The sequence below is a fragment of the Pelobates fuscus genome, chromosome 7, assembly GCF_036172605.1.
Source record: "Pelobates fuscus isolate aPelFus1 chromosome 7, aPelFus1.pri, whole genome shotgun sequence".
In the NCBI taxonomy this organism is placed as follows: Eukaryota; Metazoa; Chordata; class Amphibia; order Anura; family Pelobatidae; genus Pelobates; species Pelobates fuscus.
In genome coordinates this window covers 111724201-111749557 of record NC_086323.1, presented here as the reverse complement: position 1 = coordinate 111749557, position 25357 = coordinate 111724201, and the positions used below count along the sequence as shown (strand labels likewise).

General features: G+C 42.0%; 1 protein-coding gene across 1 annotated transcript in view; it reads right to left on the bottom strand.

Moving 5' to 3' along the window:
• TNRC6B (trinucleotide repeat containing adaptor 6B) overlaps window positions 1–25357 on the bottom strand; it is a 117798-nt gene that overhangs the window by 47884 nt on the left and 44557 nt on the right. Inside the window, 3 exon segments of the mRNA XM_063426400.1 lie at window positions 77–1759; window positions 14670–15017; window positions 15412–15433. Of these exon segments, the coding sequence (XP_063282470.1) occupies window positions 77–1759; window positions 14670–15017; window positions 15412–15433 (2053 nt within the window).

The window sequence follows — 25357 nt, the reverse complement described above, 5'->3', positions numbered from 1 at the left end:
CCTCCCCCTCCCCCACCCCCACCTCCTCCTCCTCCTCCTCCTCCACCTCCACCACCACCACCACCGCCACCAGCACCACCACCCCAACCAGTTGGGCTATTTTTATAGTCATTCCAGCCAGTTGCTTTGGCATCCTTCCATTCTTGGGTAGAAGGGGCTGTGGTAGGGGGCTCTCCCCAGCCAGACTTACTTTGATTGCTTTGGCTGGGGGCATCGCCCCAACCCCCTGAGCTCTTGGCTTGAGATATGTTCTCCCAACCCTCAGTCCCACGGTCTGCTTTGCCCTCAGGTCGAGATATCACTTCCTCTGTCTCCCATGCAGCATCCTGCTTGATCTTTGTTTGACCCCAGCCAGTATTGGAGAGTACTCGAGGATCCAAGTCAGTCCGGTTCAGCAGTGTCTGCAGGACAACCTGACTGTCTGGGAGGGCAGATCTGTGTGAACGTCTATTGCAGGAGTTCAGACTGTCTCCACTTCCTCCAGCCTTGGGGTTGCTTCCAGTGCTTTGGCCCCCGGCCTCGCTTCCTGCAGAGCTGGGGGCCCGGCCCCAGCAGGCCGCTGATGGCGTGTTGCCCTGGTTCTCCGATAGCGAGTGACCCTTCTGATTGTCCCATGCTCCAGTGCTAGAATTTCCTTGACTTGAACCGCCCCATTCTACCACCTTTAAGTCCTCATGCCCAGCCTGTGACTTCCATTCTCCCTGAGACACTCCTCCTGCTCCCAATGTGTTCCCTTCACCCCACTTAATTTCGCTGGGGTCTGCCTGTTGGCCATAGCCCCAAGACCCATTACCACCACTTTTATTTTCCCAAGATTCCCCCCTTGACCCATTGGGCCTATGAGATGAAGACGCCTTCCTTGCATCCTCCCTCTCTCGTCCATTATTCCCGGAGTTGCCATGTCCACAGGTTGCATCTCCTGTAGCAGATAGACCCCTTGATGCCCCCCATGAGCCCACCCCCCCATTCTTTCTATCTCCAGTGCTTTGAGCAAGGGGGTCATTCCCCCGGCAGGTATCCCCTGACCCAAAGGCAGTTCCCTTGTTCTCAGGGGGGTTTGAAGTATTCGAGTTTGTAGAGTTAGTGTTTCCATTTTTTGGTCCGTCAGTGTGATGGGTTGTGGCCGGCTCCCTGCCTGAGGCGTTGAAACTGGCACCCGCATTTTCCATCTTTGACTGCTGCTCCCGAGAGGTCGGACCCGTGGGGCCAAGCTGTGCGCTGGAGAAGCTGCCATCTGGCTCCGGGTTCCCTTTCCTGCTGCCTTCCTGGACCAAGGCCGGCCAGGCCGACGGGTTGGTATTTGGGTTAAAGTTACTGAAACCAGAGGCAGGCCCAGTTCTCTCAGGCCCACCCACGCTCCTCCAGTTTCCCAGTCTATTGACACCCTCTGCAGCAGGGTTGGAAGACGGGACGGGCTTAGCCTTGGGGTCAGATTTCCACACCCCCTGGATACATTCGCTGCCAGGTTGCTGCTGTTGCTGGCCCTGGCCCCCCCTTCCTTTATGGTTAGTGGCAATTCCTTGAGGGGGTCCCTTCTCCAAGGCTGGGTTCGAGGCACTGTTGTTGTCTGTGGCGTTGTCGGAAGGGGGCTCTGCGTCCACGCCGGCTATGCAAGGCCACTCTTCCATGTCCGACCCGTCTACAATCACTTTGTCCCAGGCGTGGTGGGGAGTTGCGTTTGGGCCGCTGCTGGAGGGGGCTCCTGAGCCCCAAGTGGAATTTGCATAATTTGAAGTAGCAGCTGCCCCCGACAATGAATCTGTAATATTAAAGAATATATCAGTATGAGACTACAGAATAAAAACATTAAAACATTTTCTTAAGATATTAATCAGAGAAGTATCACCTAAACAAACATGAAAATAAACAAGCAAAACAAAAATAAACAGTGATTGTAGCCTATCTAGCTAGTCAAGATAAGGTCTGGATAGGAAGGTCAATTTAGAAAGAACTAAACTGGGGGGAGAGAGTTTGAGAAGAAAATAAAAATGCTTGCTCATCGATTGGTTTAGTAACAAAACTCAATGAATATAATGCAACAGGTTTTGTTAATAGACACTGGATACACTGGTTGATCTTCAGATGAAAGAATAGTAAGTAAATGTAAACAGAAATAGGACATCTTAAAACAGACTAAAATCAAATAATCTGAGCCTTCAAGGAAAAGTAATCATTATCATATATTTTTTTAGTTTCCTTTTTTTCCCCCCTCAGGATAAAAGCCACATTTGTGAACCTCCATAAGAGGCTACAGATGTCTGGACAGAAGCCCTGGACATTACAAGAGACTCCCCTTCAAGAGGCCTCAAGATGTGAAAGAGATTCTTACAGTCTGAAAAACTACTCCAGAACAACATGTACACGGCTAGCTCACAGCAAAAAGGAGGCATTGTGCTGCACAGCAGTCTGGCCACAGGCATAGAAGGGTACCCTACCATCAGTTAATTCATCTAGGGTTTTATGCTTCCTATACTATGACCTCACTCGAATAGCTGAAGAATAGGAGGTTAATTCTACCTTAGATGTTATTCACTAAAGTGAGAATTCAAGGTGAATTTGACGAGAATTTTAAATTTAAGGTCAAAACATCCTCTGTCTTTTAGCTCAGCTACTCTGGCCTTAAAATTCTCTTTGAATTCTCAATATAGTGAATAACTATTTATAGTGCATGATAAAATATCCTTTATAAAAATTATTATGGTGGACTTGTGCAGTTGTAGGAGGTCCCCTTCCACATCAGTAAGAGACTCCAGTCTCATCAATAAGTTAAAAAATATCCCATAAACTCTGCCCAGAACAGGTTTATGGGAAAAGTAGTTTACATTAGTGGTTTAGGGCACACTGAATGATTGGAACTACATTATAAATTGATAGCGGTCATATCGCAGCTATCGGTTTATAAACAGTGGACTATGCTGTGTTTTGCTAGTAGGAGAGCCATGAGCCACACATGTACAGTCCATTGCTGAGCACTCTCTGGCGTGGAGACAGCTTTCCCTCTTATATGTACACATTCACAAAAGGTATAAAACTGTTAAAAGGAAATTCAGACTGAAGGGTTTTTGATGGCCTGCCTTATATTTGCGCCAACGTATTATTTCACACAAATCAATGCCACTATACGCCACTCTCAGATATGAGATTAGATACAGGGACCTCGAAGCAACATGCACTATTGAAACGTGTTTATGGTGTTTAGATTGGCATATTAGATGTCAACCATATACTTATGACAAATCTCATTTTCTTATGAATATCACAAGATTATCTAGAATTGGATCACATTCTTTGGAGCACAGATAAACCAACAATCTCTCAATATGCAGGTTTACACATTTTAAAACATACAATACAATGTCCAACTACTGTTATTGCTATAAAAAAATAACTTTGAACTTCAACATTATTAATAAAAAAAAATACATAAAAACAATATGAATTACAGGGAAAAAAAGATTAATGCAAAAAAGTATAATCTAAAACAAAAATTAGGAATTCGAAAACCTGAGCAAGGGCAAAACATTAAAAAATGAATATACATCCTGGCATTTATGGTGGCAACCGCTAAATGGTTTAAAAAAAAAAAAAAAAACAACAAAACACATTTATTCCCTAAGGGCATCATTAGCTTTGTAGAATATAGATATTTATGCAAATATTTTTTAAACTCTTAGATCTCATCCAAGAATATTAACTAGGTGCGATGGTGAGGTTTCTAGTGCTTGTTAGATCCATGTATGGCAGCTGGTACTTCCCAAACCAGAGTTTCTTCTATCTGGCTGTATCTAGGTATGGGGCAGGGAAGCAGCACCCTCTGGGTGTCCTCAAACACGTATGGTGGTGAGTCAGTATGCAAAACATGAGGACAAAAAACAGAATATAGTGTAGTATATTCTATACCTGGTGAGGTAAAATAAGAAAAATGCCACTTACAATTTTCTGGAGCTACTGTTCTGCTCCAGGCGCACAGAACGGAGCAGTGAGACTGAAGGGGCATGATCTATACACCAAAACTTCTTCATTAAGATAAAGTTGTTTTGGGGACTATATAATATACAAAATTCTAAAATCGCTCCACATTGAATATTTAGCTCCTTGCATTTTGTGACCAGTAACTACCAACAATTAACAAAAATCCTGGACATTTACTTTGCAATCAGGACAAATAAATTAATTTATTTTGTATTTTTATTAAGCTGCACTAGTCATGTTATTGCCAAAAATGTGTTTTAATTTTTTTTTTTTTTTTTTAAATATAATAAATGAGAATTTGTATATGTATCAAATCAAAGCCCTATTTGTCCTTACAAAACAATATATATATATATATATATATATATATATATATATATATATATATATATATATATATATTAAACACTCCCATCACAATTTCATCTTAAAGGGACACTAAAGTCACCAGAACAACTGCAGCTTACTGAATTTGTTCTGGTGAGTAGAATCATTATCTTCAGGCTTTCTGCTGTAAACACTGTCTTTTCAGAGAAAACATAGAATGTGACGGCAGATGATAACCATTTGGCCCATCTAGTCTGCCCAATTTTATTATTTTAAATACTTTCATTAGAAAGTGGCCTTATCTTATAGTTAGGATAGCCTTATGCCTACCCCACGCATGCTCAAACTCCCTCGCTGGGTTGACCTCTACCACTTCAGCTGGAAGGCTAATCCATGCATCCACTACCCGCCTCTAAGTCAAGTAATACTTCCTGATATTTTTAAACCTTTGCCCCTCTAATTTAAGACCATGTCCTCTTGTTGTGGTAGTGTTTCTTATTTGAAATATAGTCTCCTCCTTTACGGTGTTGATTCCCTTTATGTATTTAAATGTTTCTATCATATCCCCCCTGTCTCGTCTTTCCTCCAAGCTATACATGTTAAGTTCCTTTCACCTTTCCTTGTAAGTTTTATCCAGCAATCCATGAACCAATTTAGTAGCCCTTCTCTGAACTCTCTTTAAGGTATCAATATCCTTCTGGAGATACGGTCTACAGTACTGCATACAGTCTCACCAATGTTCTGTACAATGGCATGCGCACTTCCCTCTTTCTACTGCTAATACCTCTTCCTATACAACCAAGCATTCTGCTAGCATTTCCTGCTGCTCTATTACATTGTCTGCCTACCTTTAACCCCTTAAGGACCAAACTTCTGGAATAAAAGGGAATCATGACATGTCACACATGTCATGTGTCCTTAAGGGGTTAAGTCAACAGAAATAATCACCCCTAAATCCCTTTCCACAGATGCTGAGGTTAGGACTCTATCAAATATTCTGTACTCTGCCCTTGGGTTTTTACGTCCAAGATGCATTATCTTGCACCTATCCACATTAAATGTCAGCTGCCACAACTGACCATTTTTCTAGTTTACCTAAATCATATGCCATTTGGCTTATCCCTCCTGGAACATCAACCCTGTTGCATATCTTAGTATTATCAGCAAAAACACATACCTTACCATCAAGACCTTCTGCAATATCACTAATAAAAATATTAAAGAGAATGGGTCCAAGTACAGATCCCTGAGGTACCCCACTGGTGACAAGCCCATGCTTCTAATATACTCCATTGACTACAACCCTCTGTTGCCTGTCCCTCAGCCACTGCCTTACCCATTCAACAATATTGGAATCCACACTTAAAGATTGCAGTTTATTGATAAGCCTTCTATGTACAACAGTGCTAAAAGCCTTACTGAAATCTAGGTAAGCAATGTCTACTGCACCACCCTGATCTATTATTTTAGTTACCCAATCAAAAATGCAGTGTTTACATTACAGCCTAGTGATAACTTCACTGGCCACTCCTCAGATGGCTGTTCTAGATCCTTCCGGGGTCATGGCTGCATAAAATGCATCCAAACATTCAGTGTCTCCTCCCTCTGCATGCAGACACTGAACTTTCCTCAGAGATTAATTGATTCGATTCATCTCTATGAGGAGATGCTGATTGGCCAGGGCTGTGTTTGAATTTTATGGCAAGACAGGAGGCTTCATATTTGCTTATCTTTCTTTACTGAAACTCCCAGCAGCAAAGAAACAGTTAACAGCAGTGTAAAAAAGTTTAACCAATCAGAGTGCATCACAGCAATATAAACTGTCATCAGGCTCCTCCCAATTCCTCTTTCTTTGCTGCTTAGCCTCCCAGGTGAGTCTATTCTAATTATACTCCTATTTATGCTCAATTTTTATATATATTTATATGAGTATATTGCTTTAATATTATATATATTTATTCATTTACTTATTCTAGTACTTTCTCAGCCTTTCTGTGCTTTTACACACTGCTTAGGTGACATGGGCTGACTCCCCAGTCAACCTATAAACACAATTGCCTCTCTTATTTTTTCTACCATACTTGTATTCTTATACTCTCTGTTTAACTGACACACTTTCCCCGCAGCGCCCGGCATTTTGCCGGTCCACTCCGCTCAGTTTTTTCCCTCACACACTTCGTGTGTTGCCTTGCGTCTCCATAGAGACGTTTCCCGCCCTTTTCTTTCCGCGGCCATTTCTATTTACCTTTTCCCGGGCTTCCTCTCAGCGCCATCTTGCGGAAATTTTATGCGCGGCGGTTCACTCGCATTTCAGCTCCCTCTGCAGAACAACGACCCAGCTGTTCGGTAAGTACTTTTTATCCCTTAAAGCCCCAGACCTTTTTATTTTAAATCATTAAGGATACATACTCAAAATTTCCCCTTTTCTTGACAGGTTTTTTCAACTTAAAAAAATCCTTGCTTGATACTGAGGGTGACCCCCTCAAGCCTTTATTCAGAGGGTGACCCCCTCTAGCCTTTCTTCAAGGGTGACCCCCTTTTTTTCTGCCTCTATACAGGGTAATCCCTATTTGATGACACAGGCACATACCTGTTATTTGATTTTGGACATTTCATTGTCCTTCCTCTCTGGGTGAACCCCATTGATGTATTGTGGATGAACCCCACTGTTACAAAAATTACTTTTCTGTATAAGTCCACCGCCTCATTGTGATTAGTTTGTCTGCATACCAAAATTAAAAATAATTAAAAATAATAAAAAAAAAAAAATAAAAAAATAAAAAAAATTTAAACTATATATATATATTGTATATTATATTATTCTCTTTGTGGTGACCCCACTGTTATTGACATTATGTCTGATGTGCCAGAACCAGCAGTTTCTGCCGAACTTAAGGCTTGGCTATTCAATGCCATCACTGAATCCATTCCTAAAGCTTTAGCGGCTTTCAGCGAGCAGACAATACCAGCCCCTACGGCGGCCATTACCCAACTCTCAGATTCCGAAGATTCTCACACTTCGGAACATGAAGGAGCCCCTCGCAAACGCCCTTGGAAGGGCGATAGCGCCACCGCCGGTAAAGGCAAAGCGCCCGCTAAACACCCTAAAGTGCCCTATTCAAAACCCAAACATGATAAATTTGACGCATTTGAGGGTTCTACCTCTGATTTTAACCTCCAAGTATTAGACGAATACTACGCAGAACACTCTGATACTGAGGCTCCGCCTCATAAGACATTCCGAGACCTTTACCCATCCGATTCTGCAACTAATGAACCCCTCATACCTCTAGAGGAACTCCAATCGGAGTCTGACCCCATAGATACCTTATTTGACACCTCTGGACGCCCTCTATTTGACCCCAGGTGCATTAAGCACCCTAGATCGGCCGAATGGACACCCCCAGACCACATTGCCAAATACTGTAGAATGTGGCTCCGTCGGCCTTTAGAAAAAGAGGTGAGAGCCAAATTAAGGGCTGAATGCCCACGCCCCACCATCCCAGACAAGGTGGCCAATACACCAGAATTCGACCCCTTCCTTGTGACCTTTCTAACCAAGTCAGGGAAAGACCCCCGTAAGGGTCTAGAACAGGGTCTTAAAACTGCTCAAGACAAGTTGATGGATGTGGCGGGCCCGCTCACACAAATCTTCATTATTGCAGACGAGGCTTTATCAGGTGGCACATTTGACGCACATATGGTGCGAGAGTGGGCACAAAGGGCCTTATGCCTTTTAGGCAATGCCAATGTGGCAATATCAACAGAGCGGCGGAAAGCCGTCCTTTATAAAATTGATGCTAAACTTGCCGAACTAGGCACCAAAGAACTTGGTCCAGAAGCTCAAGGCATGTTATTTGGAGACAAGTTCATAAAAGAACTAAGTAAACACGTCTCTGTTTTTACAACACTGACAAAGGCACAATCCTCTATTCGCAAGGTATTTCGCTCTCAGCGTTTTCTGGAAGAGCTGGTCGCTATAGAGGCCGAGCGACTGGCAGAGCCGCCTTCACAGGCTACAGGCCTCGACCTTCAGACACCTGGAATTCGGGCAATACCCGATTCCAACACAGACAATTTTTTCCCTCTCGTGGAACAATCCGAGGACGTGGATCCGCTTCCCTACGCGGTCGCTCTGCTACAGGTAATGGACCTTCCTTATTCTCTTATTCCTATTGCAGGCCGGTTAACCCTTTTTTCCCAACAGTGGTCTCAACTAACTCAGGATCCTTGGATCCTTCAAACGGTGTCCGGGTTCCACCTGGATTTTTCAGTCGAACCAATTCAAAATTCCCTTCCTACCCCAATAAAAATGTCTTTGCTAGACGAGTCGACTCTACGGAGCGAACTCAACGATCTATGCACCAAAGGTGCGATCGAACGAGTTGTGGGCCCACAGGTCTTCGTAAGCAACATGTTTCTGGTAAAGAAAAAATCAGGGGGTCTACGACCAGTCATCAACCTGAAAGATCTGAACAATTTCATCGTATACCGTCACTTCAAAATGGAAGGGATCCATTTATTGAGAGACCTACTCTCCGAGGGAGATTGGTTCTCTCGCTTCGACCTAAAGGATGCATACCTCACGGTGCCGGTAACACCAGCACACCGCTGCCTCCTTCAGTTTCGTTGGGAACAGACACTATGGCAGTTCACCTGCCTCCCCTTCGGCCTATCTTCCGCACCCTGGTGCTTTACCAAACTAATGAAACCAGTGATGGCCTTACTGCGGTCCCAAGGAATCCGCTCCATAATCTATCTGGACGATATCCTTCTCATGGCACAGGACCAGGAAACCCTCCTCCATCATACAAACATGACCTCCGCCCTATTGCAGAATCTTGGCTTCGTGATCAATCACCAGAAATCATCTCTAACACCGTCCCAGACGATACAATTCCTGGGATTCCAGATAGACTCCGTTCAAGCAGTCCTTCAACTTCCGGCACCCAGAATAAAATCCATAAAAAGAGACATTCGGAAGTTACTGATATCACCACACCTTCGCCTACGGGATCTAGCCCGCACCATCGGCTTGCTCTCCGCCTCAATACAGGCTATATTCCCTGCCCCACTGCACTACCGGGCACTGCAACGATTAAAGACCCAATACCTACACCAGTCGACATCTTACGACCAACAGATCACACTCACGGACGAGGCCCGGCTCGAGCTCCATTGGTGGCTACAACATATGGATGCCTGGAATGGAAGAGCCATTTTCGGATCCCAACCAGACTTCATCCTGGAATCAGATGCAAGTTTGCTCGGATGGGGCGCAACCTGCTCGGAAACCTCTACAGGAGGACTCTGGTCCCACTCAGAACGCGCACTTCACATCAACTGCCTCGAACTGATTGCAGGCTCATTTGCAATCCGCAGCTTCGCCAAAGATGCCTACAACTGTTCAGTTGTGCTGAAAATGGACAACGTGTCCGCAGTCCGCTACGTGAATCATCTAGGAGGTTCCAAATCAAAGATGCTCTCAGACCTGACCAAGGAATTATATCAGTTCTGCCTAGACAGGAATATCTCCCTGCGAGCGGAATATCTGCCGGGAACAGACAACCTCGTCGCAGACTGGTTCTCCCGCCACTGGAGGGACTCCAGCGATTGGCAACTGAATCCACAAATATTTCAGCATCTCCAGATTTGCCGGGGACCATTCAACCTGGACCTCTTTGCATCTCGCCTCAACAGGCAGACGGACGCTTTTTACAGCTGGTTACCGGACCCAGCGTGCCTTGCAGTCGATGCCTTCCTACAGAAGTGGCCGATGTCAGGGGCATATGCGTTCCCTCCATTCTCCATGATTCCACGCACGCTACAACTTCTCAGAACTGAAGGTGTCAAGATAACTCTAGTGACCCCGCTATGGCGGGCCCAACCATGGTACCCTTACCTACTGGAAATGTCAGTGGACTTTCCCCTGCTACTACCCTGCACCCACGACCTCCTCAGAGACTCGATAGGCAACTTTCACCCATTGGCGATCCAAGACCATCTCCAACTAGTGGCTTGGACCATTTCAGGGGATCGTGGAATGTCTCAGGCCTTTCGACAACTGCTCAGGGACTCCTTTGGGACTCATGGGCCCCAGGAACCAGACGCTCTTACATCTCTGCATGGCGCCTATGGAGTTGCTGGTGCTTGGAAAGGAACCTTGATCCCTTTTCAACACCTATAATTAATATTATTAACTTCCTGTCGTCTTTATTCGACCAGGGTAAATCCTACCGGACCATTAACGTGTTTCGGTCTGCTATTTCTGCAGCGCACGTTCCTATAGAAGGCTCTTCGGTGGGCAAACACCCGTCTGTCTGCAGACTTTTGCGGGGCATCCGCATCGCTAGACCCCCGAATCCCAAATATAATCAATTCTGGGACGTTGCCGTCATGCTCACGTTCTTGGAAGCTTGGCCGGACAACGAAGCGCTTTCCCTACGCCAATTATCAGCCAAATTAGCTCTCCTCCTCTGCTTGGTCTCCTTCCGAAGAGTTTCCGACATCAGGGCTTTCGACTTTCACGCCCTCGATTTCACACCAGAGGGGGTACACTTTCACATCACTAGACGCACTAAGACCAACTCATCTACCGTGAGCTACCCTTACTTCTCGGAGAGACCACTCCTATGCATAGCCCGGTGCATAAGACACTATATCGCTCGCACTACCCTTCTCAGAGCACCTACCGGGCCCCTCCTGGTATCCTATGTACGGCCTCACAAACCAGTTTCGTGCCCTACCATGGCACGCTGGATCAAATGGCTCCTAGCCCTGGCTGGCATTGATGCATCTTTCGGGGCTCACTCGGTTAGAGGCGCAGCCGCCTCTTCAGCACTCTTAGCTGGAGGTTCCTTAGCGGAAATTCTATCCTCCGCTGATTGGTCTAGAGAATCCACCTTCCGTACCTTTTATTTTAGACACTCTCCTCACGTTTCTCTGTCCTTACTATCTGTGCGTTAAAATAGCAAATATGAAGCCTCCTGTCTTGCCATAAAATTCGGGATTATTCTAGCTCCTAGTGACCGAATAATCTAAATTTTATTAAAGACAGGAGGCGAATATTTTCCCACCCTAGTTTTCTCTTCCCACCCTTCTAGGTAAGTATCCTGTACTACCTCCAATTTCTAACTATGACTTACATCCTCTCTTTCGCTAACCTAGACTCATTAGGTCGTTATTATTATAACCCGTTTTTTATATTATATTTAGTTCATTAAATTCTAGATGGTCATTTACTGTTATACCACTCTGTTATTACCATAGTTAGAGCTTGCACTAAATTGGAAGTCAGTTCACTGCATTTATTTGGTTTTCTTTTGCCAAAGAGACCATACTTTCACGATATTTCTCCTTCCTCCTAGTGTGAAGATCGTTTGCCTTCTGCCTTGACTCTACCTGCGGGTTGATCACTACCTTCATCCTTAAAGATACCTTCACCGTTACCTGTTCATCGTTTTAATGACTACTTTTACATGGTTGACTCTACAGCTGATCGGCTACATCAAGAAAGAGGAATTGGGAGGAGCCTGATGACAGTTTATATTGCTGTGATGCACTCTGATTGGTTAAACTTTTTTACACTGCTGTTAACTGTTTCTTTGCTGCTGGGAGTTTCAGTAAAGAAAGATAAGCAAATATTCGCCTCCTGTCTTTAATAAAATTTAGATTATTCGGTCACTAGGAGCTAGAATAATCCCGAATTGTGCTGGCTCTGCCCCTGATCTGCCTCCTTGTCACTCTCAGCCAATCCTATGGAGAAGCACTGTGATTGGATCAGGCCACCACGTCTGATGATGTCAGCAGATAGCTTGCCATTCTGAGGCAAACAGCATGTAGAGCTACAGCTTCAGGCTTGAATACAAGTAAGATTTTGCTATATTTAGGGAGGCATGAGGGGCCTAGATGGTGGTTTTAACACTATAGTGTCAGGAATACATGTGTGTTCCTGACCCTATAGTGTTCCTTTAACTTTAGATGTTAAACGGTCTTTAAATGGTTTAACTCCAAAATTGGTCCCACAATCTCCTCCTTCTCAGTTCCCATCTCAAGCCAGCTTCCACTACAGGAAGATTTGCCTTGATGGCATCACTATCAGCCTATCACTGGCTGCACATGGCAAGTAATCGTACACACAGGAGATAAGACTGTCAGGCACTCAAGTCCTCATAACTTTACTGAGATTAAAGTGGTTATGGTGGTGGGAGTGTTCAGATAATTCTCCTGAGCCAAACCATGCAGTGCAGAGCTAGTGCACTGGCTAAGAACATCAGCCGATAGCTTTACAGTTAATGAACTAAGTTAGCTCAGTGAAGAGAGCTTCCCCACTAACTGAGCAGTGACATTTGGTGCATCCCAGGTAAGGAGGCAAACTGTTTTAATGATTTAAACAGTTTTAGAGCAGAGGTGCAAAGGCTATATTCTTCTATACAATCTTCTTAAAAAGGAGCGAGATGCACATGCAAGAGGGATAATCACAGCAACTACAGTGTGTGTTGTGGCTGCTTGAAGGGAGAGCAGAATAACCTTCATTAGGAGTGGTCATCTAGCCTCATCTGGCATTCAATAGTCACAGCTTTCCAGGTCATTCGCAGAGTTCTCCATGCATAAGACTGACTGACAGGAACTGTGAGGAAGCCATCGTCAAATGGGATTATTATAAAACCTATACTTTTGCTAGCGCAATGTATAGTTATTTTAGGCCCTTTACAGTAACAAACCTGTGGGTACCATAACCGGTACACTTTAAATCATACATTTCAAAGCTATTATGAACATATTTCTCATGTATTCATAAATGGGGTTTGTCAAGGAGACAGTGGGAAATATCATTATTGGACCAGATCTTCCAGTGCATCTCCCTCTATTTAACAATTCAAGATACGTAGAGTAAGTGGAACAACTCTCCAGGTTCATCTGTCGAACACTTATAATGCAATAGAATTCAATTAAAAAACAGAACAAATTTTGCCTGCAATAACTACTAAAATTTGCTTTTTTTCATGCAGGGTGAATTTTTTTTTTTAAATGTGAACTAATCTTTGGCACAGTGCTGTTAAATCTTTCTTTGATTTAAAAAAAAAAAAAAAGTATTTACACAAATAAAAAACAAAACAAAAAGGCACAGGCATTACAGTAACACTAAACATTATAACCATTACCACAGCTTATTCTATAGGTCAGGGGTAGGCAACCTATGGCACGTGTGCCATGCATGGCACTCAAGACTGTTAGAGCCAAACAGACTCTGGCCTATCATGAGTCCCAGTGGAGCTTCAGATATCTGCTAGTGCAACCTGAGCTGTTACTACAGGTGGTGAGGGACAATCCTCAATTTATGCATTGTAGCACGTAGAGGAAGTGATCTCAGATAACTTCCTGCTAGCAGGAGTAGAGCAGCCCATAGCAGCTGTTGCAGCTCCGGCCCTGTACCTGGCCAACCCTGTCCCCACTGAACCCCAGGGAAGACACCCACACTGCTAGATATACACAGCTGCAGAATAACACTCCCCTCATACAAATAATACAAACACATGCACAATCCGCACAAACACAATGCCACTAACAATCCACATACACACACGACCCCACAAGAAGCATTTCACATGCAATACCTTAAGCAGCCCCACACATACACAAACTCCCAAACACACAGTGTGACATCCATCCATACACATAATTCCACAAGCAGCCCCCATACACAGCCCACATTAGAGGCATACACAATACCACAAACTACTAATGAACATATACAATATAACAGCTCATATGCACACAAATACAGTGATACAAAGCAACGGCAGTATCAATAACAATACAACAACATACACACCTCAATATAATAGAATAGGACCAGCATGCTACGGGACATCACAATCTAATTTTGGGACAGTGTTGCTAAAAGGTTGCCTACCCCTGCTATAGGTCATGGTAAGATGTGTGCGCTATTCCATTTTGTAATACATTTTCAAGTTTTCTGGGGTGGAAACAAAAAGGATTCAGCTTTTCGGGTAGTTGCACTAGTGGTCCAAAATATTTGTACTAGGCAGGATATAGCTGTGGAAAATCAGTGTTAAAAATCAGAGCACCACAAGATTGACTCAGGCTAGGGAGTTACATCTCCCTTTTGGCTTTGTTAAACAGCCAATTGGCAACCACAAGTGTGGACGGTCAGTGGGCTTGAATAAATTCTGTGCATAGCCCCATGCATAAGATACCACTACTATAAAACCATATTTTACTTTATGCAACTTTGGAAGTTATCCAAGCGCTATGTAAGCTAAAAACTGTAAAATCCTGAAAAATGAATTAGGCAAAAAGTTGTGGTCATTAAATTTAATCCGTTATAAGAACCTTCCTTTTCTCACCTGTTGCGGGCACACTTTCCCCCGACAGCAGTGATCCCACCCCTGGCTGTGCGTTGCCTGGGCCGGCCCCTGGTGCAGTGGAGGAAGGGGGAGTCCCTGCTCCTCCCCCCAGAAGCATACAGGATGCCGGAGGGGGCTGCCCACGCTTCAGTAACACTTTGTGGTCCTGCTGGCAGCGGAATCGCGGTGGCACCTCCCGAGGCATGTAGCGGGCGGTGCTGGGCGGTTGTCCGTTCGGCACTGCCACCCTTTTGGCATTGTTGCCACCATTGACTGGTGGCGAGGGGGAGCTGCCAGGAAGGCTGGCGGCCGTCGCTTGGCTTGAACTTGGTTTCGTCACTTCGGGCACTGGGGAGGGAAAAAACATGAATTAGACATCTTCCTATATTCAACTTCTGCAAATGCAAAGTGACACCAAATTATAAAAATACTATTTAGCTGCTTGCCCCTCCCTCCCCCTTCCACATAATAGGATAACACCACCTTTATTCCAGCACCGCAACGGTCTGCCTGCGCTGACATCATCAGAATTGATGATCTCAGGAAATTACAATGCTTACCCATAGGAAAGCATTAAATGTAAGAACAGAGCATGCATACTAAATAGAGTGCACGTTTACCAATTTATTATTATTGTTGACTTTTAAAATCCTAGAATATTTTATATATTTTCTTCTTTGCTAAACATCCACTACAGTATGGTTTATCACTGGATATATATGGAACATACAATGAATCATACCTTTGGTTTTTTGTTCTGTGACCTGTCCAGAAATGAAAAAGAGAGAAAAGTCAGAATGAAGACTAAAACAAAGCAGACATGTAACACAAAAGTAATGGCCTTTAAGAATACAATGCAATTTATTTCTTAGTAAAATAAATTACAGCTTGTGGGGCAAAGCTCATTATCTGTTTTTTGAGGGGGGCAGTATTTTCAGTTCCCCAGTTCTACAAAATTGGTCAGCAATGCAGGTACAAAAAATACTCCAGAACATTTCTATTCACAGCTCACATTTTTGTTGATGCCATCCATCACACGGATGTTTTGGATCTACACTGTGAAAACTTTTATATATGGTATATCTAACATTTAAAAAAAAAAAAAAATGTAATCACAAACTACAGTTTTACACATTTTTACTCTGTGGTTGAAACAGCAAATGCTGGCAGGACTCTCCCTGTGACTCCATGTCAAGTTCTCCCCGCAAATGATCTTCTATAGGAAATACTGAAACTCTCCACCTATAGACTCCAAGTACCATGACCATTTTAAAACACAGAAGAAGCCATGTGGGTCTGCATAACCATTTAACTCTTAAAAAATAAGTAATTTATATGTACACTTAACACTTCGCAATAGTAAAGTGTATGTGTTTTTAGTAATAATCACCAAGAGATAATTGTACTCTCACTCACATTACATTGTATAATTGTAATCTCACCCACAAACACAGTGAGATTACAAGGTGTATATATACAAATTAAATACTTGTGTTCAAATGATTGAGAAAGTTATCACAACCAAGATTAGTAGAATTTGACACAGGCCTCTCCAACAGATGTGCTATGTATTCTTCAAGAGGGGTGGTTCTAGCAAATGGACTTCAGATCTGTAAAAAGTTTGAATGCAGTCCTTAATGTTTTTTAATAAGTGTCTGCAATAAAATTGGGAATTTAATGTGGTAATTAATATGTATAATACAATATAACATGAAGTATGTATATTTTGCAAGAAAGCCTTTTGGACATTTAGAAATCGCTGATATACACATTTAATTGGACATGTGTCTCTCTGAAGGGTGCCAAAAACAAACAGTTTAGAACCACATGAACTAGAAGAATGGATGGTGACAGCCTTTAGATACTTTGCTTCAATACATACAATACATCTCATGGGATGACACTGGAATAGCTACAGTCATGCTAAGCACAGAGCGCCCTAAGCCTACTTCGAAGCATCGCTTAGAAATAAACAAAAAAAAAATCTTCAGTTGTAACCCAGCCATCAGAATGGAAACAAAACTTGGGCTGAGCCATGGTCCACTAAACAGAGAAGTGTGCCATCAACACACAGCATTTCAAATCAACTTGACATGTGGAGCGGCTACTAAGAGGAGCAAATTATTCTTGTTGGACAAAGATTTATAGGATAAGAATAGAATAATATGCTCCGTTTGGAGTATTGACTTTTGTCAGTTAATGCTTCCCCCACCCCCTCCCCCTTTAGCTTTTAATTCCCAGCATTGTGAACAGGTGGCATATTATCCTCTGTCATTTTTGAGATCAGCACAAAAAAAAAAAAAAAAAAAGACAATAGAGTAGGTTACTGCAGAACCTAAAGGTGAGTAGGAAAGAAAAAAAAAAAAGATGCAAAGCAATATGGCTGTGAAATCAAAACCCACTGTTGCTTACATTCAAACAAAATGAAAAGAACAAAACAAACACAGGTCAAAGTGCAAGTAATAGTGCTGAGTACAACAGGGTTACACATATTTAATGAAGTGCATAGTTGAACAAGTGTTTTGAATCTATGACCTTTCTCAGCGCATCATGCATTCCCTTAAACTGAACAAAATACTCATCTAAATATTAAACCAATATTTTTGTGTTAGCTTTTTTTAAATTGGCAATAGTTATTTCCACTTATCTGGGTGTGATTACAGTTTTTATCATCCACTGTCTTAAAGGACCACTCTAGGCACCCAGACCACTTCAGCTTAATGAAGTGGTCTGGGTGCCAGGTCCAGCTAGGGTTAACCCATTTTTGTTATAAACATAGCAGTTTCAGAGAAACTGCCATGTTTATAAATGGGTTAATCCAGCCCTCAAAGCCTCTAGTGGCTGTCTCACTGACAGCCGCTAGAGGCGCTTCCGCGCTTGTCACTGATTTTCACAGTGAGAAGATGCCAGTGTCCATAGGAAAGCATTGAGAATGCTGTCCTATGGACTGGCAGAATGCGCATGCGTGGCATGAGCCGCACGCGCATTCAGCCGATGACGGGGAAAGGAGGAGGAGAGTAAGGGATTAACCCCTTTCTCCCTCTAGAGCCCGGCAGGAGTTGGACCCTGAGGGTGGGGTCACCCTCAGGGCACTATATGTTTTCCTGGAGCTATAGTGGTCCTTTAAGTTGGAGTTTCTATCAGTCTCATATGGATCGTGTTAGCACTGTATTCTTTGAATGGAAACACTGCAGTAAGTTTCTTTATAGAGAACTGAAATTTAGAGATTCCCACACTATTTTTCTGCAATAAGCTTTCCATATACGTTAGGACATAGTCCAGCCTACATTAGTAGAATTAATAAAATTCTGTGTTTGGGTCCCTATGCTATATAAAGTATATTATGTTATTTATATTGTGCCAACAAATTTTGCAGCACTTTACAGTGGTTGGACGAACAAACATGTAGTTGCAACCAGACAAGTTGTACACACAGAAACAGAATGGTTGAGGGCCCTGCTCAATGAGCTTACATGCATGGTAGTGGGGTAAAGGCAGGGGCGGTGCGGGCAGACAGAAAGGTGAGCCTCGCCGCCACATTCATTATGGACTGTAATGGTGCAAGTTGCTAGCACGTAATAGAATAAATAGGTGTCCAGTAGTGGGAAGGAGCACTCCATATTAATCATCTCCCAAGCTGCCCACAATATATTGTGGTAATACTGCCTTTTCCAGAGCAATGCAGACCCTATCCACCATGAGGCTGCAAGCATGATTATATAGTTAAACCTTTTCACCCAATTACCATTAAAGAGTCAAACAGACATAGCAATAAAATGAAAGATGTTGAAGACTGACACCCTTATTATTATTGCCATTTATATTGCGCCAACAGATTCCATAGCGCATGAGATGCCATGTTACTTTTGACTGTCTTCAGCACCTGGTGGCTTAATCTGCCACGAGCCCACACAAAAGAAGAGTGTGGGACCTACTGTGTATCAGGCAAGATAACTTTTGCCATAGTTTGGCCTTCCCCAAGAAAACCCAGGGCAGTGTGGGGGGGGGGGGGGTGCGCACCAACTTTATTTATATACCTCTGTCTCTTAGCCATCTGGCTTCTTCATTATACAGATTAAATGACTGAGAATAAAAAGAAAACCCTGTTAAAGGAAGTAAAAAAAATAAAGGGGATAGATGACAGAAAAGGTCTCCAAGTAGAGCAAAGCAGACTGCTACATATATTTTACATAAAAATATATCTTTATTGTAAGCACTGTGTAAACATTTATGTTAATGCATTTAAACAGCAGCAGCAGGCCCCAGTCGAGTACTTGCTAAGAGAAAGTAAGAGGGAAGGACAATTCATGTGGAGTCAGGGAAATGTTCTTGTTGCATCCTATGTTGTGAAAGCAGATTGCTGGGCTGGCATTTCTAGTGTCACTTGTTCCAAAGATATACACTGCAGGCACAATCTAGTATTTTTACATGGTGATTCAAGGTGGGGGTTGCAGGGCAGATGATGTACTACAGGGCCTCATAGCGTCTCAGTAAAGCTACAGTAACTTAACAACCCCCCCCCCCCCCCCAAAAAAAAAAACACTTTCTTAAATTAGCTCACTCAAAGCAGCAGAAAATTACTGCTGTGTGGCAGAAGTCCATATTTTTACTCCACACAATCCACATGCAATATTTGTCTAAATTTTTTGAACACACCAAAGATTCTAAACTGAAACAGCATGTCATTATTTTAGGGTACAATTTTAACACTTGAATCTCATCTGCAAGTGCCAAGTGTTAAAGTAGACTTATTAAGACGTTACTTTTTTGATCACCACAGCAGTGCAAACAATCAGTGGTGCTACAATAAAAAGCACATTGATACTTACTTTAGATATTCAGACATGCCACTTTATTTAATCTTAATGTCCGTTTGCTTAGCTGATTTTCATATTTGTTTGTATGCTTTTCTTGATAACGTTTTACCTGAAGTCAGCTTGTTATTATAAAAATTGGTGCCGTGTTAATCTATGCCATATTTCTGTCAACCACGAATGGCCGATATCTGCTATTGTGGCATTACCAGCATATATGTATCATTCTTCATGCACTCAAAAAAATATAAAACACAGCACATTGATGGGCCTGACTACCAAGCGAGCAGGACACAGACTGAGGGAGCTTATCAACTAAGAGAAATCTAGAAGCTGCAATCGTTATAAGGAGTGAACTTTGGCAGCTCCCAGACCATATTTACCGGCTTCATTGGGTGTTTTGCGGGATCCGGTGCGCTATGTGGCCTGCCATTTGTTCCTCGGTGGGAGACTCCGCCTTTGAATGAGAGTCGACTACTGTCTGGGTACACCTCCCCACCCCCTTTTTAATCATGTGGGGGTTATCCAGGCCCCCACTGAGCCTGACCACTACAGTCCCACATAGTGAAACTGCTTGCTCCATTACACCAGTGGTGTGAGGACCAGCTAAGCAAGATGGCCAACGCACATTTGCAGGTAACACAGGGCCGACTGACTTACCTCTTCCATCACTAGCTAAACTGGATGCCATATTTGAGCTCTTCTGGGCAAAGCTGGAGGAATGCTCATGGTTGGCAGCACCAGATTCTCTGCCTAGATAAGGAGATTGAGGTACTGAGGTACTGAGGTACTGTGAAGAGAGGTCGGGGAGGACACTTTCCAACAAATCTGCTTTAAAAGCCACTATATCCGCTATCATTTGCCCACCTTTGCACAGAGCCATATGTGGAGGAACGCTTGACATCACAGATGTGAATTTATCCGATGATGCCCCAGAGTCTCACAAACGGAAAGGACTTTGACTCAATGAGTCTCCGAGTCCATGGGCACGAGGTGTTGGGGGGTGAGGGGAGGGGGGGGTTGGGGCGCATTCCTTTAATTTACAGATGGAACAAAAAGTGTCTTACCTGCCCTTCCTTATGCGCTTACCCAAAGCCCATCTTAGTGATTTTATGCACTTAGCACCTACAATCACTTCTTTAGTGTGGAATGTAAGAAGCAAAGATATGATCCCTTATCCTTCTTACAAAATGAAATGTGCAGTACTTTAGTCACTTTGGACAACATGTGTTGGTATTTTCCCTCCAAACCACCACTGTTGCAACTAGGGATTGACTGTTTTGTTTGTTTGTTTTGTTTTTTTTAGAGCAGATACCGATAATCTGTGAACTTTCAGGCCGGTAGCCAATAAATGTACAGAATATTGGTAAGTTAACATTTAAAAAAAAAAAAAAAAGAAGAAGAGGCGGAGCCTGGCTGTGGAGCTGATCAGACGTGTGCAGCACAAGCTCCAGCCTGAACTCACACTTTAAGCGACATAAAACTGAATTTTACAGTATAATCTTACTCAAAAAGCACCACCCTGATAGGGGCTGCAGATTAGACCGTATAGAGACTACTCCTGTAACGCTGAGCCGCCGAGAAAGCGGGCTGCATCGCCGGGGCCTACCGCAGCGACTACAAGCCTGACTAGAGGCCTAAGTGGAGGTAAGGGTGTGGGTAAGACGGCCGATCACCCAGCCTGGGACTCCTAGAGGGCCAATACTAACTTTACGGAGGACAACCCACAGCCACACATTATTTTAACAGCGTGCATGGATGTATATTGACATCTTAGTCCGTAAGCTGAATATGTCTGACAATGTCTTATCTACGCACTATCTTTTCCTTTTATTGTTATAAGCTAAATTGTGCTCTGGTTGCTTATATGCGAAATCACATTTAGAATCCTATTACCTTAAACACCTGAGTCAGTTAGGCTTGTTACCTTACTATTCTATCGTATGTCAGTAAGTCAATCTGTATATACACCTGCATTTGTAATCTTCCCTGACACATCAAACTAAAGCTTAGTAAAGCATAGTTTAACATACAAACTACTTATGAGCGATGACATGCAATAGAAACGTTAACCCTAAACTACTGTTACCAAACGAAGATGTAACTCATTAGGACTAATGCGAATTACCTACGTGTACCTTGCCTGCCTTATTAATATAAAAAATGTGTACGTTCCATCTAAATGCTATATAACAGCTAACAAATCTGTATGTTCAAAATGTTGGAGAATGCTGTTGTGGCATTGCAGACAAGCGCTTGCTATTCTTATTCATACACAACAAAAATAAAGAATTTAATAAAAAATAAAAAACTACACAAATCTACTGTTAACTGAACAAGTTTATTTTTTTTATTTCGCAAACCTTTCTTTTATTAAGGTAAATGCACAAAATATACATGCCAGTCAGTATATAGTGAATGCAGTGTGTTTGGGTAGTGTGTGTGTAGTGTGTATAGTGAATTCAGAGTGTTTGTGTGTGTGTGTGTGTGTGTATGTGTGTGTATATAATGAATGCAGTGTGTTTAGAAAAGTTAGATAATTGACTAGTTGAGGAAATAGACAAAATGACAATGAAGGGGGAAGTTATCATCATGGGTGACTTTAATCTTCCTGATGTGAATTGAAAAAACAAAATAGCTGCATGTGCCAGGAGCACACATATTCTAAACTCCCTACTGGGATTGTCTTTAAAACAAGTCATTGAGGAGCCAACTCGTAAAGAGGCCATACTAGATTTAGTGTTAACAAATGGAGATTTGGTATCAGATATTAATGTAGGTGAAAGTTTAGGATCCAGTGATCATCAGTCAGTGTGGTGTAATATAAGAACAGTGACGGAGTCACACCACACAAAAACAAAAGTTTTAGACTTAAAAAAAAACCAAAAAAAAAACAGACTTTTCTAAAATTAGAATATGTGTAAGGGAGTCATTATCAGACCGGAGCAATTTAAATGGAGTCCAAGAGAAATGGGATTATTTAAAAAGTTGCACTGCTGAAGGCAACAGAAAATTGCATTTGGCTTGTCAGTAAAAGCAAAAGAATTCAAGAAGCCACAATGGTACTCCGCAGATGTGGCCAAAATAGTAAAAAATAAAGTTAGCATTTAGTAATTATAAAAAAAAAAACAAAAAAAACCCAACAGAGTGAGGAAGACAAAATGATCTATAACATTAGGCAGAAAGAAGCTAAGCAAGTTTTTGAATGTGTTAAATGACACCTTTATGTCACAACTGGTACAAGCACCAACTAGAAAGGATGTTTGTCAGGATCTCGTTATAACAAACAATGTTAATCTTTTAACCAACATTCAAGTAGGGGAGCATTTGGGAAATAGTGATCACAATATGGTAACTTTTGAAATAAACTCAAAAAAGAAAAAGCACGTGGGGTATTTTAAAACGTATAATTAAAAAAAAAAAGCCAATTTTAATAAGATTAGGGCAGCTCTACAACATATCGACTGGCATAAACTCCTTAGTGATAAAAACACTAAGGAAAAATGGAAACTATTCAAACAAATATTAGAACGGTACATTTCACAGTATGTACCATTGGGTAATAAATATAAAAGAAACAAATGAAAACCAATGTGGCTTAGTAGATAAGTAAAACAAGAGATTAAAAATAAGAAAAGGGCTTTTAAAGCATTTAAATCGGACAAATCAGAGGCATCCTATACAAGATATAAGGAAGCCAATAATACTTGCAAAAAGGCAATTAAAGAGGCTAAACTAGAAAATTACAAATTGATAGCCAAAGAATGCAAAACCAACCCTAAATTTTTCTTCAAGTACATTAATTCTAAAAAAACAAAAAATGAAAGTGTAGGTACACTGAAAACAGAGATGGGTCTGTTAGTCAATGAAGACCAGGAAAAGGCAGAAATTTTAAATAACTATTTTTCTTCAGTATATATTAATGAGGATCCTATGGCAAGAGATATGCAAATGATTGCTGCAACAAACTTGCAGACAACTTGTGATTGGATAACTCGAGACAAGGTGCTACAGCTATTAAAGAAAATTTATGTAAATAAAGCTCCGGGGCCTGACTGTATCCACCCACGAGTACTTAACCCCTTAAGGACCAAACTTCTGTAATAAAAGGGAATCATGACATGTCACACACGTCATGTGTCCTTAAGGGGTTAAGGAGCTTAGTGGGGAAATAAGTGAACCTCTGTATTTAAATTTTCAAGATTCTTTTGTTTCAGGTATTGTACCGGAGGATTGGAGGAAGGCAGATGCTGTTCCTATATTTAAAAAGGGTTCAAAATCCGTGCCTGGAAATTATAGACCTGTGAGCTTAACTTCTGTGACTGGGAAATTATTTGAACGGCTATTAAGGGATAATATTCAGGAATTCATTGGGAAGAACTGTGTTATTAGCAATAATCAGCATGGTTTTATGAAACATAGGTCATGTCAAACTAACCTAATTGCATTCTACGAAGAAGTAAGTAGAAATATAGATCAGGTTGTTGCAGTGGATGTGATCTACTTGGATTTTGCCAAGGCATTTGATACGGTTCCTCACAATAGGTTAGTCTTCAAACTAAAAGAAATTGGTCTAGATGAATATTCTTGTTCTTGGGTAGAACATTGGCTTAAGGATAGAGTACAACGAGTTGTCATAAATGGTAAATTTTCAAGCTGGACAAAAGTGGTAAGTTGTGTCCCTCAGGGTTCTGTTTTGGGACCGCTTCTATTTAACATATTTATAAATGATCTTGAAATGGGCATTGAAAGCCATGTATCAGTGTTTGCAGATGACACAAAACTTTGTAAAGTAATAAAATGTGAGCAGGATATTGCCTTGCTGCAGAGGGATTTGGATAGATTGGGGGACTGGGCACTAAAATGGCAGATGAAATTTAACGTAGAAAAAATGCAAAGTTATGCACTTCAGGGTTAAGAATGCACAAGCAATTTACACCCTAAATGGTAGTGAACTAGGGATAACCACACACGAGAAGGATTTGGGAATTGTTATAGACAACAAATTAGGTAGCAATATGCAATGTCAATCTGCCGTTGCTAAGGCCAGTAAGGTTGTGTCATGTATAAATAGGGGCATAAATTCGAGATGAAAATATAATTTTGCCTCTTTATAAATCGCTGGTAAGACCACACCTTGAATATGCTGTGCAATTTTGGGCACCTGTTCTAAAGATAGATATCATGGGCACTAGAAAGAGAGCAGAGACGAGCTTGAAAATTGATAAAAGGAATGGAGCATTTTAGTTATAAAGAAAGGTTAAAAAATTTAAATTTCTTTAGTTTGGAAAAACGGCGCCTGAGAGGGGATATGATAACATTATACAAATATATTTGGGGCCAGTACAAACCATTATCTGGAAATCTATTCATAAACAGGGCTATACATAGGACACAAGGTCACACATTTAGGCTTGAAGAAAGGAGATTTCATCTAAGGCAAAGAAAAGGTTTTTTTACAGTAAGAGCAATAAGGATATGGAATTCTTTGCCTGAAAAGGTGTTTTTTTACAGATATAAATGAAGGAAAAGGACCTTAGTTAGGAAAAAAGGACAATTGAGTCATTTGTAACATGTGAGTTTACAGAGGAAGAGGTTCTATTTCAAATGTCAAAAGTAAAGACAAATAAGTCAATGGGACCTGATGAAATACACCCAAATTTATTAAAATAGCTTAGTGGTGTACTAGCAAAACCATTAACAGATGTATTTAACCAATCATTGTTAACAGGAGTAGTCCCAGAAGATGGGAAGTTAGCGAATGTTGTGCCCTTTCACAAGAAAGGTAATAGGGAGGAGTCGGGCAACTATAGGCCAGTAAGCCTTACTTCAGTAGTGGGGAAAGTAATGGAAACCATGTTAAAGGAAAGGATT